This window comes from Stegodyphus dumicola, chromosome 2 (assembly GCF_044657685.1).
Source record: "Stegodyphus dumicola isolate Sdum_Otavi_A_Nest chromosome 2, ASM4465768v1".
Classification (NCBI taxonomy): Eukaryota; Metazoa; Arthropoda; class Arachnida; order Araneae; family Eresidae; genus Stegodyphus; species Stegodyphus dumicola.
Window position 1 is genome coordinate 143,623,065 of NC_140769.1, and position 14,217 is coordinate 143,637,281.

Sequence of the window (14,217 nt, forward strand, 5' to 3'; positions counted from 1 at the left end):
TAGTCTGCTTCTGAATAGCATCAAACTCTCATAAATGCAGAAATCCCTTTCCGGTGTACAAACACTTAAAAATTTCTTCATCAAGTCAGGAAAACGGACCATATTTTTCTTAGTTTTGCATTTAGATATAAATTTTCATTCAATTTACTAGCAGAGAAGTGTATTAACTTCATGATCAATTGGAAAAAATTTCAAGAAACAATTTTCCCAAAAACTGGACTTTCAACCAATATATTCTTAGTTCAATATCAGGTTTTAGAGCTATCCTCTGCAAAATAAGCAGGCCTAAGGAAACTTACATTTCTTCCAAATTGGTTGAACACTAACTTTGTGATAGATTTCTCTTTCACAGGATGTTGGCTAATACATTGTTCTGCAAAACAGTTATTCCCAAAATAGAAAGCACAGAAGCTGCATAGCATGAATTTTCATATTTACAAAAGTCCAATATCATGGATCTTGTAAGGAATTTCATCATTATCTTCATCTAATAAAATATCATCTTCCAATGAGTCTGATCCTAAAGATGATGGAAAGTAGTCATCTAACTTGCTATCAGACATATTTATTCAAAATAATCAAAAATACTGTTATAAAAAACAGAACGTAATTATATATATAGGATAAAAACAAAGTCAGAAGTGAAGACTAGCATGAATTTTGATGGTGTAGAGGTGTTGATCCATAATGAATAGGGAATTGGGAGGCGAAGGCAGATTAAATCTTCCTTTTTTATTTCAGCCAACATGTTGTTGCCACAATCAAGTTGGCACATTAATTGTGCCTACACTGAAAAGTTTACATTTTTGCTAAGAAAGAAAGAGCAGACAGACAGCAGTGCAGCTAGGCCAAAGCATAGAAAGCAAGTGCATTATGTTCAGGTGACGGAGGACGAGGACGCCTGATGTTTAACATAGGTAAACAGGCATTATGTTCAGGGTGAAATCTTAACTCAGACTGAGTTAGTTTTGGTTCTCAATGCATTTTGATCGGATAGTTAATATTGCTGTAAAATTACTATTGGCTGTTTTAGTTCTATTTACATCATCAGAGTTATGTAAGAGTCAAATGACATCGATTTTTCTTGAAATGACACAGTGCAAATAGAGGTTACTATTTTTACAATACAGAATGGAATTAATTTACACTGCTAATTTAACATAATATATTCTTGATTTTTCTTACATACTATGCAAGATAAAAAATATGTGAACCAAAATTATAATTTAAACTAACGGTAAACTCTTAAATTCTCCTCTCTGTTCTAAAAATCATAATAACTTCTCTGGATTGCATCATTTCTAAATCATTCCATTTTGCATGGCCTGTGCAATGCTGATGACATAATAATTGGGAACTGAAACTTTACACTCAAACCAAAATCTTTCTCTTCGTGTCCTTTTATATTGCATAACTAAGCATTTCAGCTTTTGCCTTTGTGCTGCTTAGACACTGTTTCATTCTGCTCTGTACCTATTGCAACAATATCAAAATTGTAAATGTTCTTGAATAGGCACAACTAGAATGCCAAGTGAACTGTGGCCACAAACATCAACAGGAAAATAAAAATGGAATTAAAACCGCCTCGACTGCCAAATTTTTTAGATATTAAGAAGTCAACATTATTAACATACAACGCAATCAGAATTCTCCCTCTTCAATATGGATCTACGTACGCATCAACACTGCTCCGTCATTTCCTTGCTACTATTTCATATATATAATCACCAAGGCATTATTATTATGACTATAAAAGTTGTTTTCCTTAATAACTTTCATTTGCAAAAGAAATTAAATACCTACAATACATTCTATCTAAGTAATAAACAAAATCAGAAATGAAATCTGTTGATTTTTCAATGCAATGTATGAACTTTTAAACATAAGATTTTCTCCACTTCTAATTGTGATAAAATTATGTCCTGAATGATTGTTTTAAAAAGTGTTACAAATAAATTCTGGAATGGAAGTCGTTGTTCACAAAATGGCAATGGAGGGGGCCAATTATATATATCGTATTAAATAATATATAATTGCCAAACAAGCACCAAACAAAACTTGCTCAAATCTGAAAGGTGAAAAAACTACTTTTTTAAAGAAGTCAACAGACATTTGATGAAAAACTTTTAATATAATCATACATAATACAAATTAAATGTAATTTTTTATTATAATTCAAGACAAAAAATAAAGACATTTAGAATATATAAACAAAACTTTAATAGAAAAAATACTAATGAAAAATCAGCAGAAAACTAAATTTCCTGTTTTAAGTCTGCAATTTGTAAGTCAAATGAAGAAACACACCTGTGTTCAATTTTTTTTTTTTTTTTTTTTTTTTGTTTTTTTTTTTGACTCCAAAATTTTTATCTGTGCTTGTACTTTCCTTTTGTCCAAAAATATTTTTTATGTTTTCTATCACACTTTTTGCCTTCAAGTGCTTGATGGCATGCACCACGAGCAGATCTGGCATATCGTAACATTTTCAGGAGGCTATTAGAAACAAAGATGCTGAAAACTTGCTTTGCCTTTCTGAAAGACAATCTGATCGGCGGTGCAAAAATAGGCTCTACACTAGCTGCCTGAATGACGCTAACGAGACACAAAATTTACCAAAAACATGATTGCTTCCAATGTTGGTGTAAAAACCAGTTTTTTGGAGGAATCCCTACATGAAATTCCCCTACTTTTACAGATTTTTACTAAAATATTTAAATTCCCCGACTCTTTTGGGCCACTTTCAATTTCTCTGACTTTTCCCAGTTTTCTAGACAGTGTGGCAATCCTGTCATTTCTCAAACTGTGGTGCGTTGATAGTCAGGCAGTGATGAAAACAAAAAATAATAAATAACGAGTCACTAGGTTGGATTTATGCTAATAAATGATTACTTCTCCATGCAGAGGTATTTTATTTAGTGTTCAAATGAAACTCAGAATCAGGACTCTCCACACGTAGCATGAAAAAATATTAAATGTACATACATGAAGCCCTTCCCCCCAAAAAAAAGGTTGCTGAAGGTCCAGATTTTAGATCATCTAGATATTAGATATTGCACAAAATTTTAATTTAAATGCAGTGGAACACAAAACAGAAGTACATTCAGAAATGATAAAGTGTTTACAATACTATTTGTGCATCTTCTATTAGTATATAAATATTTAGAATACTAGCTGATTCTTTGTTATACATAATATTATTCTAAAGATTTAAAAATTGATTACATTCGCATACAAATAAAATTTTTAAAATGGTTCTATGATTCCCAAAACTTTTTACTGAAACCTTAGTTTTGAACTTCAAGTCAACATACAAGGTGCAGCAAAGTGATAGGTACTATTTGGGATGTGAATAAAAAGCAAACCACATAAAGCAAAATTTTTTTTTAATTTCTTTTTGAAATCTACATTTCATGCCATTTAGGAACGATATTTTTTTAAAATATCTTTTAAATGACGGCCATTATTGTCAATGCACTATTGTAGGTTCTTACGGAAGTGCGCCATTACTCGATGAATCATTTCTTGGGGAATTGCGGTAATTTCTCGTCTTTTAGCTGTCTTTAATTCTTCCAAAGCCCGCAGACGATGTGTAAAAACTCTCGATTTGAGGTAATCCCAAAGAACAAAGTCGCAAGACGACAAATCGGGCAAACCCCATAAAGACACCACTTTGTTTGGGAACATTTCTTTAAGAAGATTAAGTGAACGATGCATGGTGTGCTATGTAGCACCATCCTGCTGGAACCAAAGATGTTCTCGGTAATTATCGTTCAACTTGTTAACTTTTGGACACAGGAAATTGTTAAGCATATCAAAATATCAATCTCCGCTGACTGTTACTGTTCTTCGAAAAAGTAAGGACCCCATACGCCGAACTCAGATATTGCACACCAGGCGGTAACATTTGGACTGTGAAGTGGTCACTCATTAAGTTCCTGTGGATTATTTGCTGACCAATAACGGAAATGTTGCTTATTTACAGTATCCAATAGGCGAAAGTGAGCTTCATCGCTAGAAAATGAATACGCCTTGGGGAATGTTTTGAAGAATATCCCGGCATGAATTTGTACAAGTTTCAAAATCTCTTTCACTTAATTCCTGCACTACCATCATTTTATACGGATGCATTTGGAGTGAGCTGTGTAAAATTCTTGGAACACTTCTATCAGAAATTCCCAAAACAGCTGCATGCTTACGAGCTGAACATCTTGAAGACTACTGTATGGAAACTCTTACTGCATTCCCATTTTCCAGTGTTCTTACTGTCCTTGGTCAGGCAGTAGATTTTCATTTAAGTGCAGAACCTGTTTTCCTGAAGTGTAAAACCCACCGACGAATTGTTCTTCCATCCGGAACCGCGCCATGCCGACCCACATCAATCTGATTACGGAAAGCATGCTGCGTCGCTATTACAGACTCTCCATTTCTACTAAACTCCTCGACAACAAAAGCACAATGCACTCCGCTCCAAGCCATATTGATAACTCACAATTACATACTTTTGTCTCCCTAACGCGACCACGTGCACAGTGTTGCCGGTTTTACAAACCGAGCAACCACTATTTGAAATCCTGCCTACCTTTTTGCTGCACCCTGTATATTACAGAAAAATAAATTTTATTTTATTATTAATTCAAACTTCAAAAATTTTCTTACCACAGGCAAAGTGCCAGACATGATCTTTCGACGCCAGTCAATAAGTTCATACATCATGTTGCGAATAACATCAAACTCTGGTTCTCGAGCCTGAAAAATAATTGTTCATTATTAAGGAATTATAATTGTGCTCCTATATCCACTGTTTCAGTATCTGTGGTTTATAGCTTCAGATAAAAAAATAACTAAAAAATGGACTAAATTTCAGCATGCCAATAGTGCGTAACATAGTGAAATAAACTACTTACTATAAGTGCTATCTTCACAAGTAAAAACACCCCCCCTTTTTTTTTTCCAGATGTTAAATTTGATTCCCAGCCTAACAGTAGCTTAATACAAGGGTCATTTGGAAAGTTAAGTTTCCCACGGCACATAAAATGAAATAAAACATAATTACCTGGAATTATTTTTATTGGGAATGGAGCCAGCAAGTCACAGTTATCTGCACATCTTCGTCTGAACAGTAATTTCTTCAGGTGTAAGACCAGATGGAAGCCGCTGAAAGCAAAACTGGGATTATATGGTGCATGACCAATCACCTCCCCAGAGAAACTTCTGCAGCCGATTTTTTTGTGGAATTCTCTCGAAGCGTTGTCATAGAGCAACACAACACTAGAACTGAGCATGCCAAATCTCTAGTTCTGAATGGCTCTACACAAGTTCTCTAGTGTTGCAGAGTAAATTTCAGAATTCATCATAGCACCCTCGACAAGAAGACAACGAGCGGAACGCCTTTCCTGTCCCAGAAGATTACACACATCAATTTCCAGATGGATACATTCTGCTTGAATTTAGTCCAGCATGGGCATCTACTGTGACTGCAATGCACTAACTGTTATTTTGTTTCTGGGATGAAATAAGCAACCCACCCGTAAGGATCCTAACCCATAACTCATTGCCTTCATTATGGTATCACTACAGAAAAGTCAATGTTGCTCCTTGGTTTGTTTATTGTTCAAGTGTAAGGTTCTTTGGTACCCACCTGGCACACAATTTTCAGAACAGCGAGTGTTTTGTGACGATTTCATGCATGACAGTTCATGATATCCATGGGAAATGGCCAGAACTGTAAAGCGAGGATTCTGCAGAATGTACTGCCACATCTGCTCCAAAAGGCAGTCATCAATGAAGGATGGCTGGCTGCAGCATTATTCATCATGGACTTTTGCAAATCATCTACCTTTGGAAAAGTCAAGACACCAGCAATGAACCATCTGCTTTCTCATCACATCTGGTCCATACACTAAACACAATAAACACAACTGATGATGGATTTCAATTGACACTACCTTCTGTGCAATCAATAACTTTAGCACAGACCTCATCTCTCAGTCAGTGGGAGAATAAATAAGAGCCAACACCTTTGCATACGATGTTAATGTAAGTGATCAGGAAATTACAACTGCTGCATACGATAGAGGCACCCACAAACTACTCAGATTGTGCCTTTGCATTTCGGTACTTTTGCAACGCCATCTTTTGACAATGTTGGAAAATTGCTTTTTGGACGACTCTCATAAGCCAAGTTTGAATCCAGGTGAATGGGTTGACTGCATGTGAATTTTAGTCATCTTCGCACATATGTAATATGATCCTACTATCCTTCAGAATGAAGGCCTCCCTCCTTACATTGGATGTAATTCTCAATCACTTGTTTTATTACCAATTAGACCAATTATCATAGATTTGATTTTACTGCTTTCAGTATTCTTTCTACTCTCATTAGCACTGTGTTATTGCAGCTTTTTGTGCTTAAAAATTTCATATTAACTGTAATAATGGCTCTACATAATGCTAATAGCAGCATGTTGTTGGCACATGGAAAATAAATTTTATTTATTTCAATTTTTGATAGTAATAAATTCTGCTCTACAATACAGACACTGCATTTTTTTTTATTTTATACTCAAAGTTTGCAGATAAGGTTATCCTTTGCTTTTAAACATAAGAGAGAACAATGTATAGTATATTTTGCATTACTTTATTTACTAATATAGTATGTAATGTAGTATAGTTTACAGTATACTTAATTAAACCTTGTTAATACTTTTTAGTGAGTAATTCATCAATATTTTACCAGCATCCATTATTATTCACAGAAAGTCAGAATGCATTACCCACAAATACAGGGATACTACTACACTAGATATGTTTAAAATACAGTTTTATAAATGTTATCACATTCATGTTTTAAGTTTTACTAACAATTTTATGCCAATTTCTTATGTCTCAATGTTACTTATGTGTTTCTTATGTCTTGGAAGCTATATTATAAATTGCCAAGAAGTATACAGTTTCTATTTTAGTTGTATTTCACCACAAGTCATGGCTAACAAAGTTTACATTAGACATCAAGTCTTATACTGCAAGCTAACAATTAAACAGTATCAGGCTAACTTGCCAATCTCAGTAGATTATTTCAGAGTCTTCAGTTCCAAGTTAGTATTATTGCCTGAGAAGTTACTTGTATAATGGTAGCACTCTATAGAAAGCTAGACAAGATGTAAGAAGAAGGAAAATTTTGTGGTGAATACTTATTCACAGACTGAAATGATGGTTACTAACACCATATATAAACAAAATTCAATGTGCTCTAAATATGACAGCTTGTATTTTATTTTTAGATGGAATACTAAACTTTTTGACAATGTAATTTCCAGAGAGTGTGTGTGTGTGATTATGGCAAAGCCTCGAAGGCTATCTGCCTAAGAGGAGGGATGCCTTCGTTGAGGACTTTCTAAGGGAAACTGGCTCGTATACACGTTACACATGGGGAAAACCACGAAAACGCCCAGGCAGCTAGCCCGTTCACGGGATTCGAACCTCGGACCGAACTACCAGTGTTCAGCAACTTTACCGCTCGGCCGCTGGTGGGCCTAATTTCCAGAGAGTTACTTAGTAATATACCAGTAATACATAATACAAAAGTAATTATTTCAAATTCAGAGCCTTGTTATTTTTTATTTCCCTGATTTCTCTTACCAAGAAATTTTAAAGAAATCAGAAGAGAGTCATAAAAACACATTTAGAGCATTTAATCCTATACTACTCATAGAAAAGTTTTTCAGAAGTTAATTCTACTCAAGACGTAACTGAAATAAATTGAGTTATTAAATAAAATATGAGAAAATTATTTATTCAAGTATTTTTCATAGATATCTCTAATTGGCAACATTGGCAGATGATATTTTTAAACATGGAATGTTTTGACTTACAATTATCAGTGCTATAAATGATACATGATCAAGTAAGTGAATGACAACTATTTCAAATGAACATGTTATTAAACTTAAATAGATTTGAAACAAATCTGATACTAATATTGAAGATTTAAGGCAACAAGAATCAGTGTATGTTGTATAAATTTGCAGGATTAGTGTTGAAAGGTTTGAATAGAGCAGTCTTCAGCTGCAGGAGATAAAATGACGAAGCGCAAGTTCCCGTGATAACTGACCAAAAATTTCAGAAAGTTCCAATTAAGCAAGCAAACAAAGCTACTGATGCCATCTATTGATAAAAAGTGAAAACAACTATGAAATAATTTCCTTCAAAGCTGAAGGTAAACACAAATTAGAATTTGGATCATTAACTATAACTGACTGGTTTTTATGAATGTGAAATGCCTCTAGGAAATCTAAATCACCTACGGAAGATTTCTTTGAACAATTTTGGTTTCAGAAAAATGGAAAATGTGACTTCTTATTAATAGCATTGAGTAACAGAGCAGTCTGTATTTTTTTTCCCCTTAACATATTTCTCATCCTCCTCTGTGAAAAATTTCAAGTCTGTGTCTGTGTCCAGTATACATTAAACCACCGTACATAACCCTGGAATTCATATCCGACATGGGATCTTTAAGCATGGAATTACGACTTTTATAAATAGAAGAAAAAAACGAAGCAAAATATAATTACTGTAAAAATATGTCCAATTTTACAGCCGATCGATTTGAAATAAATAAATAAATAAAGGCTACAGAACACTTATAACCTCTTAAAGCAAGATAGTGTCATTAAATTCACTTGAAATTTATGATTTAATTTACCTTACTCAACTTTGCTTGAAATACACACATTCTGTTTTTGAAAATAAGTATTACGACCAAATCAAGTGATTAGACATGGGAAGCCCTTTCAATCCTATTCTTGCTGATAGCTCTATGCATTATTATGAATCCAAATTAGTTGAAATATTCAACTTTTCAACACCACAACTCAGTTTTTCAGGCTGAACTGATTGCACTAAAAGCTGCACTTGTCTACGCACAGGAAAATAACTATTCCAGTATACGAGGGCCATCCAGGAAGTAGATTACGTTTCCGTCTGTGTCCGCTAGGGGCGGGGCTAGCGCGGCCATCTTGGGGTCAGAGCGTTGCGCAGCTCAGTCTGCATCTAGCCGTGCTAGTGAGAGGTTCGTGCTGTGCTCCATTCAGATACTGTGACGGTTTGAAATGTCTGCGTTAATTGAAAATCCCGCGAGCTGCGAGGTGCGCTCAGTAATAAGGTTTCTGACTGCAAAAAACTGTAAACCGATAGAAATCTATCGGCAGCTTCGTGAAGTGTATGGGGACAACATTATCACTGAAGGTGGAGTGCGTCAGTGGGTCATAAGATTTCAAAATGGCCGAACCAATGTTCACGACGAAGATCGAAGTGGGAGACCCAGCATAGTGACCGCCGAACTTCTCGAAAAAGTCGATGCTAAAGTCCGTGAAAATTGAAATTTCACAATAACGGAACTTTCTTTGAGTTTTCCACAAATTTCGCGAAGTTTGTTGCACGAAATCATCAGCGAAAAGCTTGGTTACCACAAGTTTTGTGCAAGATGGATTCCAAAAATCTTGACAGAGGACCACAAAAATCAGCGAATGGCTGCAGCGTTGAACTTTTTGGACGCTTACCATAAGGATGGTGACTCTTTACTCGATCGCATCGTTACTGGTGACGAAACATGGGTGAAACATGTGAACTGTGAAACGAAATTGCAATCAATGCAGTGGGGGCACACAAGTTCTCCCCAAAAACCCAAGAAATGCATGCAAACAATGTCGGCAAGGAAGATGATGGCGACTGTTTTTTGGGACAGAAAAGGTGTAATTTTGGTGGACTTCCTGGAAAGAGGCACTACAATAAACTCTCAAAGGTATTGCCAAACTCTCCAAAAACTCAGAAGAGCAATTCAAAACAAGCGCAGAGGAATGTTGAGCTCTAAGATCTTGTTGATTCACGACAACGCCCGGCCCCACACGGCAAATGTCACTCGTAAAGTTCTTGAATCTTTTAAGTGGGAGTTGTTTCCTCCTCCGCCGTACAGTCCCGACCTGGCACCGAGCGACTTCCACCTATTCCCAGCAATGAAGAAGTGGCTGGCTATGCAGCGTTTTGATGACGACGCACAGCTGCAAGAAGAGGTAACGAAGTGGTTGAAGGCGCAGGCGGCCGAATTTTTCGACGAAGGAATTTCCAAGCTCGTACATCGCTACGATAAATGCCTTAATTTGTATGGTGACTATGTAGAAAAGTAGTATTTGAGTGTGGCTTTCATCTGTATATAATAAAATTTGTTTCCTATACTTTGTTTATTTTTTTATTCCAAAACGTAATCTACTTTCTGGATAGCCCTCGTATATTTAGACTCAGCCTCTAGCCTCCAGGCAATCCAAGGCACATGTAGTAAAAATCCACTCGTCAGGGCGATACAAAAACTCTTACTAAGAACACCAAAATACTATAGGCCTGAACTTCAGTGGGGGTAATGAAATTGCATATGCAATAGCCAAAAGAGCAGCAACTGACCCCCACGTTTGCACACTTGATGTGCCTCTCCCGGGCTCGTTCTTAAAAGCTGAGCTCGAGAGAGAATTACTCAAACATTAGCAAAATCTGTGGGAGACAGACCACCGGCAGAAGAGTTTACAGATTTTTTCCAAAAGTTTGCTGGCTTCTAAAAAGTGGCTCATCTCACTTCACTCAGTTTCTAACAGAACATGGTCCCTTCATGACTTACCTGCATCGCTTCAGAAGACACGAAAAACACCATTGCTTATGCGAGAGATCCGGACCACTATCTGTTCACTTGCAGAGAGACCGCCAAATATCATCTTAGGCAACCAGTAGAAAACCACATCCATGCATGGGCCGAAGCCACTTTGAAAAATCGCAATGCATTGAAACGCATATGCGATTGCATAAATATTGCATGCAAAATCTCAGACAGGCTGGAGTAATTCTCAGCTGCCATCCTCGTCACCAGCACAGCCCCTCTATGCTCTGTACCTGTAATGAACTAATTTTATCTTAAGTTAGCTTATTCGGCTTTTCTTATTCCCTGTATATACTTATCACCTCGAACTGTAAACCCTGACTTATGAACCTTCGCTTTTTAGTATTTTACTTCTTATTATTTTTAGTATTGCTATTTATTATTTAGCCCTATTTTAGATATTACATTTACTGTTTATCAGTCACTTTGTTAATTGCTCATATATTGCACTGTACTCATTTATTGTTCACGTTGTGAATGTCTTTTGTAACCACCTATCCATAACTCTGTAAATATGTAACTGAAATTGTTCTTCTCACCCGCAATGCACCCTTCTTCCATCACTGCACTACCGTCTCATCCAGCATTTGTTTGCACTGCCTCCAGCACTCGTCTTGAGCACAATATGTATATATAAGTGTGTTATGTTGATAAAGTTATTTCCGTCAATGGGCTACCTGGTCGATATGCTAACTACCCAGTGGACCGGCTGCCTCGCTGTTGGTGGAAAGAAAGAAAAGAAAAGTTTAGTTCTCTATAATGATGCTATATTTTCTCTGTTTGACGGTAATAAAGATGATTAAAATAAAGTTCTCTCTATAACGAATCCGACTGATCCTGCTATTCAATTTACTTTTGAACTTGAGACATCCAATTGTTTTCTGTTCCTCGACATCTTAGGCACATGAAATATATCCAATTTCAGTACTACCATGTATCATTAGCCTTCATATCTTTGTGTAACCTTCTAACATCTTCAAATCATGTCATTCTGCTACACGGAAGTTGATTTCTTTTTACTTTTTCATTTTCAGAGGACACTGAGTTTTCTTCTCCAAGTCAGCTCTCGATCAAGAACTAACCTACTTAAGAGCAGTTACTACCGATAAAAGGCTTTTCAGCTAATATTATTTGCTATTCAGTTTAAAAATTTTCATCTCAACACAATAAAAAGCACTCTTTTGTTTTAAGAGGTTGTAAGAATTCCATAGTGATTCCTTTCTTCCCATTAATTAGCTATAAAACCTGTATATATTTTCACATTAGTTTTGTATCACTCACATTAGCATGTATTTGAACTTTTGCATTATTCTTTCTTCTGAAAACGGAATGTGCAGTTTTATCCTTAAAGACCTTATTCTGATATGAATTCTTAGTTTATGTACAGTAGTTCTTGCAGTAGTGTCATTTAACATACACTGAACGAAGACAGCCTTAAAATTTTAGACTAAGGAACATGAGATATAGCATGTTAAATGAAAGAAAAACACATCAATCCATTGTTGCCCACCCAACACAGTCTTTGGGGGAAATATATATATATATAATAATTTATTTCCTAAACAGTATTGTTTAATTGATTATATTATCTCCTAAGTTTAATTAAAGTAGAATTATTTTAAAAGTGTGCATCCATACTGGTAAGTTATATTTTGAAAGATGTTTTGAAGTAATTTGAAAGCAAAATGTTAATAATGTTTTAACGGGGACTGGAGTTAAATCATCACGAAGAATAATATTACAATTGTAAAAGTAAAAATTAAAACATGTAATTATTGTCATTGATCGGAAATTAGTTGACTTTTCAAGGGGAACAAACCAATTCCCGTTCAATGATCAATAATTGATAAAAATACGTAAATATGAAAGTGTTTCGTCTTTACTCGAGTTATAAGTTAAAGCCAAACCGGCAATTCTAGTCAGGCCAAATATTTCCGCGAATAGTTGTTACTCAAAGAACTTATTCTCATGAAGCATTTTAGTCAATTCAATTTGGAGTAAAAATCAATTACTGTAGAGAAATCCTGTAAAACTCGAGTAACCGTCCCCAACACTATCATCTTTATGTATTTGAGTACTATATTATTTGTAGAAATTAAACATTGGAAATTGTCATTATGAAATCGAAATCAAAGTAAAGTTGAAATAAACATAGAAGATTATAAAAAAGATAAATAATGCAAACTTTGTAAAAACAAATCAAAGAGAACATAAAAATAATATAAAAATAAAATAGAAAATAATATAAATAAGATCAGTGAATGTACATGAAGATATAAAGGCCAGAAAGGTATTAAGTAACTTACATTCTTTCTAGTGGGGGAGTTGGCAATGTGTTCTCTTCTTGTCTGACTCAGAAGTGTAGGGTGTCCGAAAATTCTTAGCGGCAGTAGGGGCTTTGAATTATATCAGTCGGTAAGACCTTGGGTGAAGAAATTTATGGTAGTGGGTGGGACTTGGAATTCTTGAGGGATGTAGTTTGTGGAGTTCTTATCTGAGAGAGACCGTAAGCATTTCACATCCATAAAAACCTTTCTGTTTTAATTAACAATCCAAATTCTAATCTATCTTTACTTTAAGCTTTTAAGTTAAACTTTTTATTAATAGATGATGTGAAGCTTTTTCTCTTTCCTTAATTGGAACATTCTAGAATTTTCTGTGTGGAACCCTGAATGTATATGTAATGCTTAATTTTTTTAATATTTTGACTTTGATATTGATTTCGTTATTTTGTGTAAGTAGTATATATATGTATATAAATTAAATTAAATATTTTCCCCTTTTTTCTTTCCTTTTTCTGAAACAAGTTAAAACTTTTGGGGGGGGGGAGGATATTGAATTCAAAAACCGTTTTTTTTTAAATGTCGTTTCTGTATAAATCCTTATGGAGAAAGCACAATTATTTGATTATTGAACATATTTAATTCTAGAAAAACAGCTTCATATTGAATTTTAAATGATTTATTTTAATAAAATTCACATCAATTAAATTTACAAGGTTCAGAAATATTCATGAAATATGGGACATCATTCAAGACATTACCTCAAGTGGGAAATCCTGCATGAAACTAATATTGATTACATTAGTTTACATTGCATTCCAATGGTGACTAACAGAGTGGTCATCACTATCTGTGTGATATTAAAGGAGCTTTTATCACCCATTATTGCCCCAACAAAGTGGTCATATCATCAGATTCTAAGGTTGACTAATAAAGCTATCGGGATCAAGTTAAGTCTTGGTCTCTAAAGATATTCACAAATGAAAATTTCATTTTGAGCAACTGAAGACCAGAGGGAAGTTCTACATATTGCATTTTTCATTGCAATAATTAACCTCAATATACTAACACACAGAAACACGAGGATAAAACAGCTGTTGAACACAGATAGCTTTTACCATTCTGCAAATCTTTATATTACTAATTGCATGGAAATTAGATTGAATGAATAGCTGTCTGGTAACATGTCTTCTAAAAGAGGTGGAAAATCATTTTTTATTTAAAAATAGTAGATAA

At 34.9% G+C, this 14,217-nt stretch overlaps 1 protein-coding gene across 2 annotated transcripts in view; it reads right to left on the bottom strand.

The window, feature by feature from the left end:
* Positions 1 to 14,217, bottom strand: part of mbc (dedicator of cytokinesis protein myoblast city) — a 252,717-nt gene that overhangs the window by 181,749 nt on the left and 56,751 nt on the right. For both annotated transcript variants that reach the window (XM_085811171.1, XM_085811170.1), the window contains exon 5: positions 4,657 to 4,746. In XM_085811171.1, coding sequence (XP_085667297.1) covers positions 4,657 to 4,746 — 90 coding nt within the window. The remainder of the gene's footprint in view (positions 1 to 4,656; positions 4,747 to 14,217) is intronic.